Source organism: Nelumbo nucifera, chromosome 3 (assembly GCF_055504915.1).
Source record: "Nelumbo nucifera cultivar China Antique chromosome 3, China Antique-T2T, whole genome shotgun sequence".
NCBI classification, from domain to species: Eukaryota; Viridiplantae; Streptophyta; class Magnoliopsida; order Proteales; family Nelumbonaceae; genus Nelumbo; species Nelumbo nucifera.
The window spans coordinates 109,976,363-109,993,753 of NC_142651.1; the positions used below are offsets into that span (position 1 = coordinate 109,976,363).

The 17,391-nt window shown below is 37.6% G+C and overlaps 1 protein-coding gene across 1 annotated transcript; it reads right to left on the minus strand.

Annotated features, from left to right (window-relative positions):
- Window positions 1–27: 27 nt before the first annotated feature.
- Window positions 28–9,430, minus strand: LOC104607129 (squamosa promoter-binding-like protein 1). Its single transcript, XM_010272663.3, has 10 exons — window positions 8,215–9,430; window positions 7,735–7,916; window positions 4,462–5,102; window positions 3,706–3,780; window positions 3,510–3,617; window positions 3,287–3,404; window positions 2,975–3,116; window positions 2,399–2,549; window positions 1,349–1,987; window positions 28–762 (listed from the first exon to the last, which is right to left on the minus strand). Exons 1-10 carry the CDS (start codon window positions 8,832–8,834, stop codon window positions 310–312), a joined length of 3,129 nt encoding a protein of 1,042 aa, XP_010270965.1. The 5' UTR covers window positions 8,835–9,430; the 3' UTR covers window positions 28–309.
- Between the last annotated feature and the right edge of the window lie 7,961 nt (window positions 9,431–17,391).

The window sequence follows — 17,391 nt, forward strand, 5'->3', positions numbered from 1 at the left end:
TGTGACCACAACACTGACAAATATAACTTGAGAAAGAAGTCAGGAACGTTTCTATATTGATTATTTAAGTAGCAGGGGCGGTTTTAATTAATTATAGTAGAAACACTTCCCTGCCACCTTCTCGTATCTTTCACTCTGACAAAGCATTAATGGAATTTCTTGTTGAATGGAATAACATAAATAAATATACAGAGTATGTTTACTGGATTCAAGTCCAACCAAAGCTCCAGAGTCCTATCAGAGAAAGCTCATCAATTTACAGCCTATAGAAACTACAACAGAATACCTATTCGGTGGATCGTGTCAGACTCACATTGGTCCATAATCCAACAATTCCCACCTGAATGGTGGGAAAACGCACAAAACCTCCGGTGAACTTTTGAAGAGCAGGGCCACACAGACGCATACTGCTGCAATGGCCACCATTGACAACATCGCCGGCTTGTACACCAGCGATCTGCTGGTGGAGCTATATGTTAGTTGTTGATCACAGATCTTGCAATGTCGACGAATCATTCCCAATTTTGTCTTGTCGATGTGAAAGCGGGTCTCTTTGGCCAACTCCAATCCATCTATTTGCTTCTGATTGTTGGTGCATTCTGAGATAATGCCAGGAATGTCAAGGACCACATGCCCAGCTTCCGGTTTCTTTACCTTCTTATAGACCAGATGAATGTAAGAGTAGTGACCTCTGAGGCGGGCATAATCCTCCGGTGTAAAACCTGTGCTATCACGAGCACTCTTCCATGCTTCAACTCCCACCTGAACAACGAAGACCAACATCAGAGCCTTGACAGGTAAAAGAAACAATAGTACTTTTTTTTTCTTTTTACATTCTCAGCTTGTAAAGGGTGTTGTGATCCAATCCTTTACACAACTCATCCAACAAGCTATTTTACATAATCCACATTAGCACATGGACTTTTATTTTCGGACAGTACATTAGTACATAGACTGGTGTAAGGGCATGTGCACAAGACAAAAGGATAAAAACTAAAAAGATGAGAATGCATCTAGATTTTGACATTGTTACTGTACATTAAATGCCTAAACTCATTGGTTGAATTTAAAGATTACAATATTTAAACGATTTGTAAGTATTAACCTTACATGATATGATGCTGTTTAAAATAATTTAAAATTTTGGCCTGCATGGAACCAAGGCTCGTATTATAGATGAACAGATGAAAACCATAGAAAAGGTCATGATTTTTGTCAAAAGATATAATGATATCCTGTGATAACAGTGCTATTAAGAATATATGAAACTGCTACGCCTTCCACTCTTCAATAATAGGATTAGATCTAAGACATCCTGATATAATATGATAGAGGAAGAAGGCAATACCATTCCAGGATCATCAGTTAATGCATCCAACACATTCTCATTGCCATCTCTACTGGCTGCAGCATGAAGAGGTGTCAAACCAGCAGGGCCAATAGCATCAGGTCTAAACAAGAAGCCATCATTAGCTCTGCCACCCTGTTGGTTGTGTTCAGATCCTGCCTCATCCGAAACTTTCTCTGGTTTATATCTCAACAAGAGTTCCACCAATGGCCTACAGTTTCTCCGAACAGCTCTGTGTAAAATGCCCATCTCTGACAATGCAAACTCAACAGAGGGATGCTCATCTACATCCACATTTCCTTTGAAAACAATGTCCAAGAGTTTCTTGACTACAGCACACCAACCATGATCAATGGAGAACTCCATGATCCACCTGAACCGTCTGAAAGAAAATGCATCCAAGTTAGGATCCATATGACCCAATCTAGACCTCACATGTGTCCTGTGTAGGAGCCATCCCATTTCATGTATGAAGTCCAGAGCTTGATTCTTAGCTTCAATTTTTCCACCTCCTCCCTGGACACCATTTTCACATTCAGCTGCCTCTATTACACCCTCAAGCATGCGGATCTCAGAACACACATCCTGCTCTGCTACTATGAATGGGAAAAAACTGCTGCTGAGACCATGGTCTTCAACCTGGAAGATTCCAATAACTAAAAATTCAGTATACAGAGCAAGTAAATGTTTGTGCATGCATATATGCATCTGAAAGCGAATCAAGAATAGTCCAAAACAATTCACCTTTTCATTTTCAGTGATTTATGTATGACATAGCTACACATGGAGAATCTCAAGTGCATGCAAGCAAGAATGTGAGAGATAGAGAGCTAGATGATTATAGAAGTTATAGTTGTTTTACTAGTTCAATCTTGACATGGGAGAAGTCCTACATGGGACATCATTTTGGTAAATCTGGTAAATCCCTTACATGATGAAGTGTGAATGGTTCCACAGAACATAGTAATATAGAACCAAACAGACTCCAAACACATCAGCAGAGAGAACAAGATAATAGGATGTTTATGAGAAGCATAAGGAGATGCAAACCTCAATGAATCCTCTCCCAATTACATCAGGGAGAGAGCAATGAAATCTGAGGCACTGGATTTCATCATACTCCTTGGAGGTTTCAGTGGCCTCCACCAAATCATGAGTAGCTTCCTGGACCAAATATTTCCCATCTACTGCACAGAGCAACCTACAAAGCATATAATAAAGAAAAAACTGGTGTTTATTTTTTTTTTTCATATAAAATCATGGCCAATATTTGTTTAAGTGTGAACCTCCAGATTTCTCCCTTCTAATGCATAAGAGGAAGTAACAATTCTTGTAGGACAGATACCCAGTTTTAGTGAGGAAATAGGGTATGGCTATTACCCAATGTTGGTACCAGCTATCTGGGGTCTTGGGAGGGTGGATTGCATACAAACCTAACCATTGGCCTTTTTTTCTTTTTTTTTTTTTATTATTGCACAAAGTGACTACTCTCAGGCTCTAGCACACATTCTCATGCTTGCCGGTCCAACATGTTACCATTAAACCAAGCTCTCTAGTGAAAAAAGAGGGTAAGAAAGAAACACACACACACACACACACATTTACAGGAAGTAAGGTGATTGCTACCTGGTGGTGGGCCAAGATAGGTTTAAGCCTTTGACAATAAACTCAGCCTTCTCAAATGAAGAAACTGCAATTGGTGCAATGCTTGATATTCTACAATGACTATGATTTTTGAGAGGTAATGATGTGTTTAGAACAATCTGACCTGAAATGCAAGGACACATAATCAGAACCTTAATTTTTCCTTGAAAAGGGGCTATTGCTAACTTCTACATGCTACTGTAACTTTAATTGGAAGAGAAATGGAAAAGGAGGGGAAAAGAAAGATTAGAAAGAGCAATAAATAAATAAATAAATAAAGATAGATAAATAAACCATTGTAGACAAATGCAATTTGATGCTGCACCCTAGTATACACCCATCCAGTCGTCCAGAAAGTGTCATCAGATGCATCTAAGAGCCTTCTCAGACACAAACTTAGATCACAGCAAATCTGCGCTTAGCAAACAAGATCAGGATATTAGCGCTGTTGAAAAAAGAGGGCCCAAGATTGAATTTCATACATTGGTGACAATAATGCCTTGTATAATTAGCATACATCTTCCCATGTAGAGTTTGGCAGACGGAGATAAACTGTTAGGATGATACAACCAGGCCTGATATAGCTCTCCATGTCTGTAGGACTGTGAGATAACCAGTCAAGGATCTGGAAATTTAAGATGCTTAATATCAGATACTTTCTGATAGAGAACTGTAACAGTTACACTCAAATCAATTCAAGGACCAAAAAATACCTGAGCTCGTAGAACAAGAGGGAAATCATTTGGGTCTTTGCCAAAAAGTTTAAAAACAATTCGATCTGTGCGGCTCTGAAATTAACAGATGTCAACGTTAAAAGATATAACAATTTTTGCATACTCATTACATTAGCTGCAAAGGAGCAGTTCCAAACAAAAACATGATTTCATTTCTTTAGAGCTCTAATGTATCAATATCATACTGATAAGAAAAATGTATTAGTACAAAGGATTGGATTGAGACAGTGAATTAATTTTGACTTTGCAAATTTCTCAAGGCAAGATAGACAGCAAAGAAGTGTAGGGCTATGCCATTCTTTTCTTTTTCTTCAACAGTAGGAGCATGTATGTCAAGCAAATTTTTCAAAAGACCACCTAATTTCATCAATGGATAGTGGCTGCTTAAGTGGCCCTTAAAGAGTGAATGCAAGCAAAAGATTAGATAATCAAGGAGTAGTTGAAGAATACAACAAGAAATATAATCAGGAAACAATTAAAATGTTCAGTTTCTACAACTTCCAGTAAGGAACTAGTGCTGGTAGTAATGGATAAGGCAAAAGGCGAACAGAAACAGAAACCATTTTAGTCATGAGAAGATTGAGTTCATTCATAATATTTTTGAACTCTTCCTTAGAACGTAAGAAGGATTTTAACAATCCATAAAAATTATTTATTGGCACCACATTTAATGCTGGACTATGCTTTGTCATGTATTTGAAGATCAACAAAAATACAATTAACACGAATGCATACCTGAGTATCTCCACTGGAACTAGATGGTGACTGTGCAGATACCGAATCTGAATTTCCGCTTGCCTGAGGAGGGCTTGACTGGTGAGAATCCTGCTGCATCCATGAAGGGAAATCAACTACAGGGGCTTGTGACCCTTCCATGTCTTCTATGCAATCTTGTGAATCATTATAGATGTTATTCAGATCAATATTGTTTAATTTAATCCTCCCCACAGTAGACTGTGTGACCTCAGCCTTGGCCAGATGGCTGTCTTTTATTGGAATCACGGTTGTGGATTTTGGCAAAGATCCAGCTTGTAGAGTTCCAACCCGAACATCAGCTGTAGTCATTCCTTTTTGAGGTAGATCAGCTGCAGATGCACTAAAAAATTGATCAAGAGGCCTGACCTCAGGACCTTCAGCACCATTTCTGTTTATCTTAGAAGTGGAGCCCACAGGCACGGTTGACTCTATGCCATTTACGAGTGGGGGTGACACTTTTTCTGAGGATGTTCCAACAGAAGTCGCAACATTCAAAAGATCTTGGGATTCCCGCAATAACCCAGATATGTTCCTTCCATCTAATGTGCCAGCAATGTTGGCAAGGCTCCTAAAAAGATGTGACAGGAGATCTTGATCCTTTGTCTGATCTGAGCTATTTGCTGCAATACATAGAAAATAGAATTGATACTCAGGAAAGTATGCCATCACCAGAGAAAGCTATCACTAGATGACAGTCAACATATAACACTGACACAGAATATGACCCTTGATAAAAGTGGTATGGCAAAAGAGGATCTGAATAGCTCTAAAAACCCCCCTATTTGCTAATGGTGTTCACTTCATTCTTCCTAATAAAAGATATTTTCTAAGACCCTAACATGGATTTGTTTGGGCTTGCAACAAGGGGCTTGGTACAAAGGCAGCACGTAGAATCAGGAATGAAACATGTTTATCATCATGCTATCTATTTGAAATAGTTCAATTAGGAAAGGAATAAAGAAATTGAAAGTTTGACATACTTGAATATGTTTTATATGCTATGTTGATTTTATTGTTTGCATTTTCACTTTGAATATGTTATATATGTTATGGTCATGTATTTTAATTTGAACTAACAAGATTTTTAAAACATTGTTTAAAATTAAAGTTTGCATTTTTTTAATTAATATTATTTTAACATTTTCTTGATTTATTTTGAATTTTTTAAAATTTTGTGCCTTGCTTCAAAAAGGCATGTGCCCGCGCCTTGGGTGCAAAATGCCCTTTGCACTTTTTTTACACCTTGTGCTTTCAAAACACTGAGTCAAGGAAGCCATCACAAAGATGCCTAAGGCAGTGTTTGCGATGCCTAAAGAACATCCTTTCCAAAGGAGATTGTTGACAGACTAGAAAAATCCATGAGAGACATTTTTAGAATCCATCCAGAACCCATCTGGTGTATTGGGATCAGGTCTGCAGGTCTATTAGATATGGCGGTTTGGGTATTAGAGGGTAAAACAATTCAATCTTCCCTTATTGGCAGGTGGTTGTGGAGGTTCAATAGTAAACAAGGTGGTCTTTGGAAGAAGACAGAGGATAAGTATGGAATTCAATAGAATGGATGGGACACACAATTTTCAGTGAGGGTCCCTGTCTTAAGGATTTATTCCCAAATTTTTATCAAATAGCTTGCAAAAAGGATGCCACAGTTGCTGAATCTTATAATATCATAGTGCTAATATAAGATATGACATAAAACAGAACGGAATGGCAAAACAAGATTCATGTAGCCAACCCCATATTTGGGATAAGGCTTGATGATGAATCCAGTGAGGATCCCTGTCTTAAGGAGAAATTTAAATGATTGGGAGTTGGGGCAAATTTCTGATTTGTTGCGTTTGATCAGAATCAGAGCTGCAATTTTCAGGAGAGGGAATTAAGGTTATGGAAGTGGCATAGCTATCATAGCTTCTCAGTTAAATCCTTCTATAGAGTTCACAGAAGGTAAATTAAGGGATTTTCCTTGTAAACAGATCTATGGAGGCCCCCTCAAAGGTATAGTTCTTCACTTAGCTGGCGGGGTTGGAAAAATGTTGGTCCAAGGATTACATGTTGAGAAGGGGTGGACCTGGATAACATTGTTTGTCCTCAATGTGAAGAGCAGCAGGAGACTTCTAGTCATCTGTTCATTCACAGATTCACTGTAAATTCACCAACAGATTGTGGATCCATTATTAAAATGCAATCCAGTGGCAAGGGTGTCATCCTTATTCTGTTGCTGGTCTTTTGGGTGGGAGGCATGTTCACAACATGAGCAAGGGAGGTAGATTAGCTTGGGCTGTTATCCCTTTGGCAATCTTTTGTGCTACATGGCTTAAAAGAAATGCTCGGATTTTTACCGCAGAAAGAGTTCAGTAGAGGCTATAATTCATTCTTCTTTTGGGTTGATTAGGGACTAGCTCTCTGCTTGCAGGATCTTCAGTGGAGAGTTCAGTCATTCTTTTTTGTTTATAAACTTTTTTTGTTCTTCTTAATAACCTGTGAATTGATATACAAGATCTCATTGTACAAGGGTGTTTATAGTGTTTATAATACAATACATTACACTACCTTTTTCTAAAAAAATAAATAACAAAGAACCTCCTAATTCTTCATCTTTCTAACATGCTGTTGAATCAGTGTTCCTGGTGTATCGTCCTACTAAACTTGTAGTAACTACAGACATGCTCCCAAAATAAAAAATAGAAACTACGTATTAACAGGACTTCCTCTCAAAAAGAAGCTTATGTATTAAATATTTAGGGCAGAAATACCCTTTCTGATCATGTCAAACAAGAATCATCGGAAAGAAATTTCCTCTGAAGAACAGCCAACAAACAGGAGGTCCCAAATTTCAAGCCTTTAATTATCATTCAAATTCCTCTTTTTTTCTCATACTGCTTTTTAATACCAAGAATGATAAGAGACAAGTGAAATCAACAGCATGGCAAAATCGAATGGATCCCACTATTGATCAATATGGCTTCAATATATAATTTGCCAAAACATGAGCCAATGGACAGAGAATATCATGCTTGGAAATATAGAGGAATCATGAACTTATATCTCATCCACCATGCTTCCTCCAAGCAGATATCAATGCTCTACCCCTACAAACTTCTCCAGTAGCCCGAAAAGCAAACACAATTTTGGTAGATATATTGAAAGACAATTCTCAGTAACACTTGATGAGATTAGCAGAGATAAGATCAATATACAAGTGTCACAAGCAAAGAGAATAGCACATATGACTATTGCAAGGAAGATGCTTACAATGCATATTTGAAAGGATTCTTAATAGACTTATTAATAGGTAACTACTAGCCCGATCATCACTCAGGGAGCTTCCATTAGCAGCAGCATCAGGATGGGTTTTCCGCCTCCGCCTATTATGGCCTGCCAGACGTCTCCGACAACTTCTCTTCCCTTCATCAAACTCTTGAAGAACATGAAACCTGACAATAAGTGAAACAATAGCAAAGTTAACTTCAGGAATAACATTTTTCAAGATACAACCATATAATAGAAAGATTTCAAAGCAATAACAACCAACATCAAGTCCCAAGTTGCAAAAACAAGGAACATATGATAAGGGTCAAATGGTTAGACCATGATGTACTGATTGAGTCTTCTTAAAAGATTAAACACAATTAGCATCTCATATAAGAGAAGGAGTCATCACGATTGTTCTATTTCATCAAAACAGGGGCTACCAAAGGAAAATCACAATGCAAGCAACAAATAGATACTTACCTACTACACTGCTGGCAGAACCTTTGCATGACATTGCTTACAAGTGCCTTGCTAGCTTTGGAATGCATATCACAGACTTTATGTCGTCTATGGTAATCCTTGGCATTGCTAAGATCAGCCCCACAACCCACCACCTGACAAACAGCACGGTTGGAAGTAGTCCCAAGCAACTTGGTCTTCTTTCCATTCTTGCCATCCCAATTTGAAATATCCCCTTCCACAACAGGATAACCATGGCCGCCAAGCTTCAATGTGAGGGACCCAACTTCATCGTTCAAGTCTTCATTTTCGACTACAATAACCCTCCGCTTCTTCTCCAATTCCCTATTCCCTTTATCAGAGCCTGGATTAATCTCATCGGAACAAGAAGAAGAACTATTTGATGAACCACCAGCTGTGGGAATTCCAGAACTGCCAGGGAATAACTGCCTGCTCCGGCAGTCTGATGGGACAGAGTTTAAGGGGTTAGCGATGAAGAGATCCCCATCCCACCTCCAGTCATTCAAATCCCATTCTAAACTCTTCTTCCCGACCCCTAACAAATCCTTCTCCTTCAGCATAAAATCAGATGCACTTGGACCATAGAAATGGTGAAAATCACCTCCAATTTTTGTTTCCATTACGTAAAGTAGTCACTAGTTCAGAATTCCAGGAATTCTAAATCAGCTCAGGAAATCCAAAAGAAAAGAAAAGGAGAAAAAAGAAACTAGAAACCAAACAAGAATTCCGCTTGATAATCAGGGAGCTCCAATAACCCCAAACAAAAACCCTAGAGATGTCCTAATCCGCCTCTCTATGCCCCCAAAAATCCAGAAACAGTACACCCACATATCCATGGATCCAAACAACAGCGATCCACATACTCACGCAACACCAACTCACTCCGCAAAATTGCCACAAGAATCAACTTAAGAAATCCAAGCTTCACCCATAAAACGAGTAATATTCAGTACTGAACTTCCTAATCTCAGAACATGAACAGCATAAACAACAAATAACAAGTCGAGAAAATTAAAGTAGTGAAATTAAATAAATAACAAGTGAAGATAAAGAAAGTAGCAACACTTCCCGGCAATGGCGAGCTTTGATCTGAGAAGCTTCGACAAACTGACAGAAATCGTCGGCGAGAGTGGATGGGTATCGGAGAGGAGACAGCCGGAGAGGGAAAAAATGGTGGAGAGCAAAAGGTTCGGACGATATAAACGGAGTATTGTCCTGGGAGTACACACTTTATCGATTTATGACGCCATCCAGAGGAATCCTAGACCCACTCCGTGTCTCTCGCTCTCACAGTAAAAATATTGTGTGTAATGTAGTGTACTATTTACCGTCTCCACCATCTCTTTCTCTCGATCTACTCCTGTCATGTGTTTACTCTCCAACTATTCTACTGCCACGTGGCTCACTCCTTAGCTTTTACAAACATTTTAGTTTTTACCTTTTACCAATGCCAATGGTGATGTATGATGTATCGGGTGTGCGGTGTGCCGCAGTATCCATGGGGCCCCACCCACCCATTACCCAACTACGTGTAGGGAGTTTAGTTTCCTCCTGTCAGATGCGTAGTCTTCACACTGCACTGTGCTCTGTGCAGTCTCCAGGGTCGCCCCACGAGGCAGGAGGTTGGACGTTGGAACCCCCGAAGCCCACAAATACAATAATAGTGTCCGTCTGGCCCAAGCCCAACAATAAAAACAAAGCATTTTTTCTGGTGGGAATCCGAATTTCCCAACAGAACAGACTACGAGAAATGATACGCTGCTGAAGTCTCCACCATGGCACCATCCCAACAGTTGAGTTAAGCATCATTATCAGGGTCATAAGGATCAAAACTGAATGTGATAGATTATTAGATTTTGATAAAAAAAGGGTCGCTTGTTTTTCCTTTTATTTAGTTCAAAGTGATCAAGTCAAATTTGGGTCTACCAGGTCCACCTGGTAAATTGATTTATTCCAGGTGCATACGTGAGAAAGCCATGTCAGCAGAGACAATTTCTCCTGAATCCTACCAAGTACCAACCACTCGCCACGTCAGGCATGATGATCCAACGAGCGCGCTCTCATTGAGTAGCAAGGTTTCAAACTTTCTACTTTCTATAGCGAACGAGTGATGAACACGAAGGTGAGGGCCGAAGGGTTCTCTTGACTCATGAGTCATGACTCACGACCGGGTCCACGAGAACGCAGTCAATCATCACAACGTGATGATTCCCCATTTCTTTTAGGTGGTGTTTGGTTCCACTTTTGTTATATGAGAAAACAGGTTTTAAGAATCGACCTGAAATTGGAACTGTTGTGACCATTGGTTTTTGGGTTAACGGTTTGATCATTCAGTTTAAATGGATGGCCCGTTCTGACTGAAAAAATAAAAAAATAAAAAAATAATTAAAATAAGAAAATGGTCAAAAATCGTTAAATATGTTGAATGAATTGATGGTTCAACCGCCTAGATTAGTAGGTCATTGACCAAATCAACGATTTTTGAACAGGAACGGGTTGAGGATGAAATGAAATCGGTTGCTTGGACGGTTCCTGGGCTGAATCGTCTGACCATCCGGATCAATAGTGGTTTGAAAACACTAAGAAAATAGCACCTCATTTATTGTTTGGTTGGTCGTTTACAAAAAAATGTAACGATTTTCAAAAAAGAGGGGTCGCTTTGGAAAATGTCTTTTCTGACATTTTTTGTTTTTTTCTAAACATTGCAAGGATTCGGATGAGGTAAGCACGAAGTTGTAAGCACGTTCAATGAGCATTTGAAAACTTTTTTGTCACCTCTCCCTTAAAATGCCCTCACCCCACCTTTGAAAAATATTAATACCCACTTTTGACAGTTGTCAAAATATTTATCGAATGCTCATTTAGCGTGCTTACTTTGATGTGCCTATTAAATCTGGTCCCACATTGTAAAGCGTGATCGCAAATGTGGCTCCAATATAGAATTGTTTTCTCAAAAAAAAAAAGAAAAAACAACAATAAAAGCAAATACCTCCAAACATTGCCATTTTAGGAGAAAACTATTAGATTTTAATCTCATTAGAGATTAAATCCAATGGGGTTTGATTGATAAATTGCATGAAAAATACACATTCACACATGTATTGAAAAGTAACTTTTTTATCTTACTAAAACCAATTTTTAATTTGTCCTACATTGAAAAATTACAAAACTTGTTTTGAGTTTTTTAATAGGAGCTTATTTACGCTCCTTAGATATAAAAAGGAGAGTACGGAGGTTTTCTCTTTACCACCACCTTCCTCTGCTCCATAACTCTTTAGAAACTATTTAAGGAGTGTAAATTAAACATTTGCACACATAAATTTTCAAAATCACTCCCATTTCTCTCAGTCCGATTTGCTATTGTCTTACAAAAAGTTTTTTTGGAGACTCTTCAACTTTATTGATTGCAGACTCTCGTCCAAGACTATTATATCTTAAGAATGGATTTACTTATAATCCAATAGCAAATTTAATAAAACTGAATAGAGGCAAATAACGTTTTAAAGACAATATTTTCAGATGCAACTCAAAAAGAAAGTGTTGAGTGGGGGCAACACGGTCTGAAAGAAAAGTGTTGCCTTGTTTTGACGACCAAAGTCTTAACCCGAATCCGATGTAATGTTTATTCAAGTGAGGCAACCCGACTTGACAGTTGAACAGTTAAAGAGTAATTAACAGTAGTGTACTAGTTATATGTTGGAGGCCTTTAATTAAATGAAAGAAGGGGGAGAGATTGAAAACAACACCACCCACGGTCCCTGGGTGATGGGTCATTTTCTAAACAACGACCCGGCTTTACGTTCAACTTATCAGTTGTCCGCTCTGGTGACTAATGTTAGTAGGCCGCTAGCTTCTCCCCTGGGGGACCACTCCACTAAATAACATCATCCACACTATGAATTAAAGCACTACTTGACCTTGGCCATGTCCATGTGCCAGCCAATCGGAACGGGGAAACCATTCATCTTCACCTGCTGTTGTTTATGGGTTGGGTTGAGTCGGTTTAATAATTTTTTTTCAATCGATTCAATCTGGTTGGATTATTTAAAAAGCAAATCGAAACTGACTGTCATTAAGCAAAATCGGCACAAATATGAAGGGTCGGTTTGGGTTGGTTTGGCAATGTTTATAAAGAATCCTATATTTAATGTAAAATTTTCTACTTAAAAAAGGAAAACAATCCTAAAGACAAAAGTAATTCCTATTTAATTAATGTTTTATTATTCTTTAATGTAAAAAATAAGTAACTAACTAGAAAGAATAAACTAGGATCAAGATTACCTAGTTAGGGAAAGACTTGAAAATCAAAAACTAATTAACTCGGTTCGGTTCAATTTCGATTTTCTTCGATTTATCCCTCTTCATAATCCGAAACTGACCAGTGGTAAAGAAAAACCGACTAAATCGAGTTAAATCAGATCGATTTAGCATTGTTGGTGAACAGCCCTAGCTGAACTGAATGAGTCTATAACGAATTGAACCCAATCGACTATGAATAAATCAATATAAATTTGAAGCATATATATAATCAGATTTTAGATAGGGTGAATCCATATTTGATTCAGTCATAAATAAAATAAATTCGAATATAATTCAAATTTTGGACAATCAAATACTGTTTGCAACCCCAAGGGTGGAGACGCTAGTGGTACCATGTGATATATTATAATGTTACATTATAGAATTGGATGATAATGTGAACAAATAGGTGATATCCATGCTCCAATGTTCATTCCAAATGGAAGTACCAATATCGACCCATCATCTCATTCAGTCTATATATGTATAGCACATTGAAGGCATTAAAACCAAGCCCTTCTTTCTACTACCTTTTGCAGAAATGCATTAAAAATCTCTCTTCATAAATGAAAATATATAAATATAAGAGATATTCTCGATATACAGCTGCAACTTATTATGAGATGGGTGTGAGGAAGATTCTGTGAGGTAGAAATTCTAACTCTCAATGGGTAAACAAGTCATGTGCAGAAGGAAAAAGAAGTTAATTATTAAAATAAATAATTAACCATTCAAGGGGAATATATTAATTATAATAAAGAATAAAAAAAAAGAAGCTATTCGCATCTTCAGAAAATATCCACAACATTCTATGTTTGAGATTAGTGTAACTCTTGATTTTCTTCTCGCTACAAATGGGTGGAACCCATAAAATGACATGTCCAGCTTTGTCTTGTGGTGTATATATCCTTCTATGGATATCAGCATGTCCACAGCCCACAAGGAGATACATACAGAGTTGCACTAATCGTTGTTTGTTTGCATTATTCTGTATTATATATTAATTTCACTTCACCATGTCAATGGCTACTCATTTTCCGGGCTAAATTTGAATGATTTATGTCATTACACATCAAAACATTTTAGGCCTTATTTGTTTGCAATTAACCGATGCCAAAGTATGGGAACGCAAGTGGTTTTCTGATTCGAGACCACATCTCCACCCCACAATGCCCTACAGCACATTTCCACCATGTATTGAGAATATCTCCCGATGATGGTATCAAAACCGATAATGTCATCATCGGGAGATGCTATCAATACACAGCGGGGATGTACTATATGGCATTGTGGGGCAGAGATGTGAACTCTTCTGATTCACTGATGAAGTAAAAAGGTAACTCAAGTAAGCTCCGAAGCAAAAGTAAAGCAGAATTTGTAGTTTTTTCACTTGTAATCCCATGCATTTATACTAATGCATATAAAATTGCATTATAAGGAGAAGGAGCTTTAAGCTCCTTATTCCCAATTGTTTTTTGTAGAGAATAAAAGTCTTCATGGATGTCACCTAACAATTTGAACTTTTAGATTCAATGATTCCTTGACAAGGTATCAAAGCCACTTTGACTAAGTGGTTTAGTATCTGATTCTCACTGCTTCCATTATAATTAATTAAATTTCAATGCAAGGTACGAATGGATCTATGCTTGTCTTCACTTCAAGCCTAATAAGCTTTTATACGAGAGAATAAAATATATTCAAAGACCTCACCTAACAGTTTAAGCTTTTAAGTTGAATGGTTCATTGGCAAATGCAGTTAAATCTCAAAAAGCAAAAAGAGGGCATATATGTTAGTTGTAGCAGCCTTGGCGAATGGGATATGATGGAGGGATGAGATACCAAAATGGAGCATATTACCATACACTACAATACTACATGTTCAGAAGCCATCATATAAAGTGGTCCTCAAATTCGCCTAGTGTCCTATTTCATTCCATTCTGTACAAAAGTGGTCTTATGGACCCCAACAACTTATGCATTCCATGGATTTTTGGTACAGATATTTCTCTCTTTTTAATTAGATCCCTTTTGGCATTAGGCTATATTCAATTCATTGGGAGCTAGCAATAGCTTGATGTGCCCAAGTTGGTACTCCTGGCTTCTTTTCCTTCTAAATTCATCAGCACCCCAGAAGCACTATCCTGCTCACTTACTGTGTTATTGGTGGCCACTCTGGCCAGGGTAAGAGACCTTCTCATGTTCTGTTTCTCCAAGGACAACTTTGCATATCAACTCTCCAATAATTTTGCTCTTAAATTTAAAAAAGGAGTTATTCAAATATCATCTTATTTATTATTACATATATATACTTACTATCACAATTTTATTCTCAAAGAAACATCTGATTTAGTTTTACTTATGATATCTAAATTTCATTTTCTTTAGATTCATAAAGAAAATGAAACATAAAAATGTTTTTTGTTTCTAAGGGCTCAGGCTTTATATTATTAAACCTGTATTTGCACTGTACATGTGTGTATTTTGTACTCTTTTCAGTGCAAAATCTTGCATACAATATTTATAAGCCTAGTATTTTCAATATATATATTTGTATTTATATTCTTCCAAAATTGAGGCTGTGTTTGGTTGCAACGTAAATAAATGTACACTGATGCAAAATTATGTCATGCAAATGATTTGAGTGTAAATTATGACTTATTTTTGCTTCAAATTTTAACTTATTTTGTTTGATTGCAGTACAAGTGAAGTAAATTAAGACATGAAGCAGAATAAAGAAAAAGCCCAAAACAAAATTAAACAAGAACTTGCATTTTTTTTTCATTGTATTCCCATGCATTTATACTAGTACAAATAAAATCGCATTGCAAGTAAATACAGCCTAAGACTCAGTTTGGAAGGAGTACAAATACAAATATGTAGAGTATAAAACTATGTATTTTGTATGTATTTGCACTGTACATATTTATATTTATACTCTTTTCAAACTGAGCAAATATGTACAAATATTTCATGCTATTCTTTAATACGATGCTTAACTACTTCATAATACAAATGATGCTTACCATGCTATTCTTTAATATGATGGATTTGCAAATAAGGAATCCTCTAATGAAATTCCTTCCTTGCTACTATCAAGTTGTAGCCTAGGCTGCAACCTCAAATTCAGCCACGTCATCAAGTGTTGCAGTTCAACATCCTCCATTCCTCCTTGAACATATATATGGATGATGTGGCCAAATTTAACTGGGCAGCCGTAGCCCAGGGAACTGCTTGTCTATGGCAAAGTGGACTGTCCCTGGTCATTATAATTACTATATAAAATTTAACCATTTTCATTGGACAATATAACTATTTGATTCAGGCATCCATCAGATTCTGCAAAATTGAAGTTTCACAAGTTTTTGCATCCAATAGAATGGAATGTTCCAGTGGCAATTTAAGAAACTAACCACTGACAGTAGCATTTGCCCTAAAGAAAATGGAAGTTACAACTCTATCTAAATTGTTAGCAAAGAATCCAAATTAGGCCTGGACCACTCTAATGTGCGCATGAATTGCCCAAAATATTCCTCCAAGTTAGTTTAACAAGAGAGAGAGAACCTGGGTTTCTTTAACTTTTGTTCAGGCCCATTTGAAGATGTAAAAGTCGTTTTTTAGGCTGAAATGCAATTAGGGCTGCTATGAAGCCATTAAAAGAAACTTCAGCAAAAAGCCGTGTTTTTGGCTTTAAGATGGGTTATTTCAGGCTTTTACTTATAAAATCGGTTTCCACCTGTTCCCATACCATTCTAACAGCTTTTTGCAACCTTGCATTGGAAATATCTCTTCATGAAATAAAGCACACAAGTACGGAGATATTCTCAATACAAGACAATAAAGACTGCTCAAATGGACTTTGCCCTGACTGAAGCGAACTCTTTATTTATGGGTTGTCTAAGTGGAGCAGTACTTGTAAGGTCAGAAGCCGCTATGTAAATGCGGATGTTCCTCATGCATGAGAGATGAGCTGTTGGGCACGTTCCACGGGAAACCCATCTGAATTCCTAATGGTAACTTATTAGTTGGTAAGTTATTTGGCTAATTGTAGTGGAGACTAGAGATTCAATCTTTGAGTTGGGATCTCCAACCATTAAATCACGTTTCAACACCTTCCCAACATGCTTTGACACCGCACATCTCACCATGAGGCCCTGGACCCACCATAAAAGTGAGACCTGCCATGTACCATGTAGAGGTGTTAATGGACTGGGTTAAACCATAAATCCAGCTTGACCCAACCCTATAAGGTCGGGCATATTCAACTTTAGGGTCAGGTTAGGGTTTTGATTCTTTTGATGTGAGTTGGGTTTGGTTTTTTGTTGACCTGCCTTGTCGGGTTATGATACCTTTGCATATACACAACCTTAAAGTTAAGCCTTTATTTATATGTTGATTTTAGTTTTTTTATTTTTTTAATAGAAAAAGTGACACTAAAACAAATTTCCAACTTAAACTAATGGCTTTTAGGTTTTCAAAACATGTTAAAAAAATACAATTGAAATGCTATGAATTGGATTGGATCAGTATCGGGTTAGACCCTATAGGGTTGGGGTGGGTTTGGAAATTTTGTGTTTTTGAGTTGGGTTGGGTTGGGACATTGGAGGATTGGGTTAGGGTTGAGGCAAACTGCACCGAGCTCGACCTATTGACATCCCTACTGCCATGTATGAGATGTGTGGATCATATTGGGAGGGTGTTGGAATGTATTTTGTTGGCAAGTGATGTGGACTCATGTCTCATGTGGGATGAAACAGCTAAGGAGATTTTGGGGGCAAGCAAAATCAACTTATTTGGAACAAAGGCATTTTGCTAGAATCTATCAATTACAAGTAGAATCATCAGCCTATAAGCAAGGGAATAAATATCTTACAGCTTATT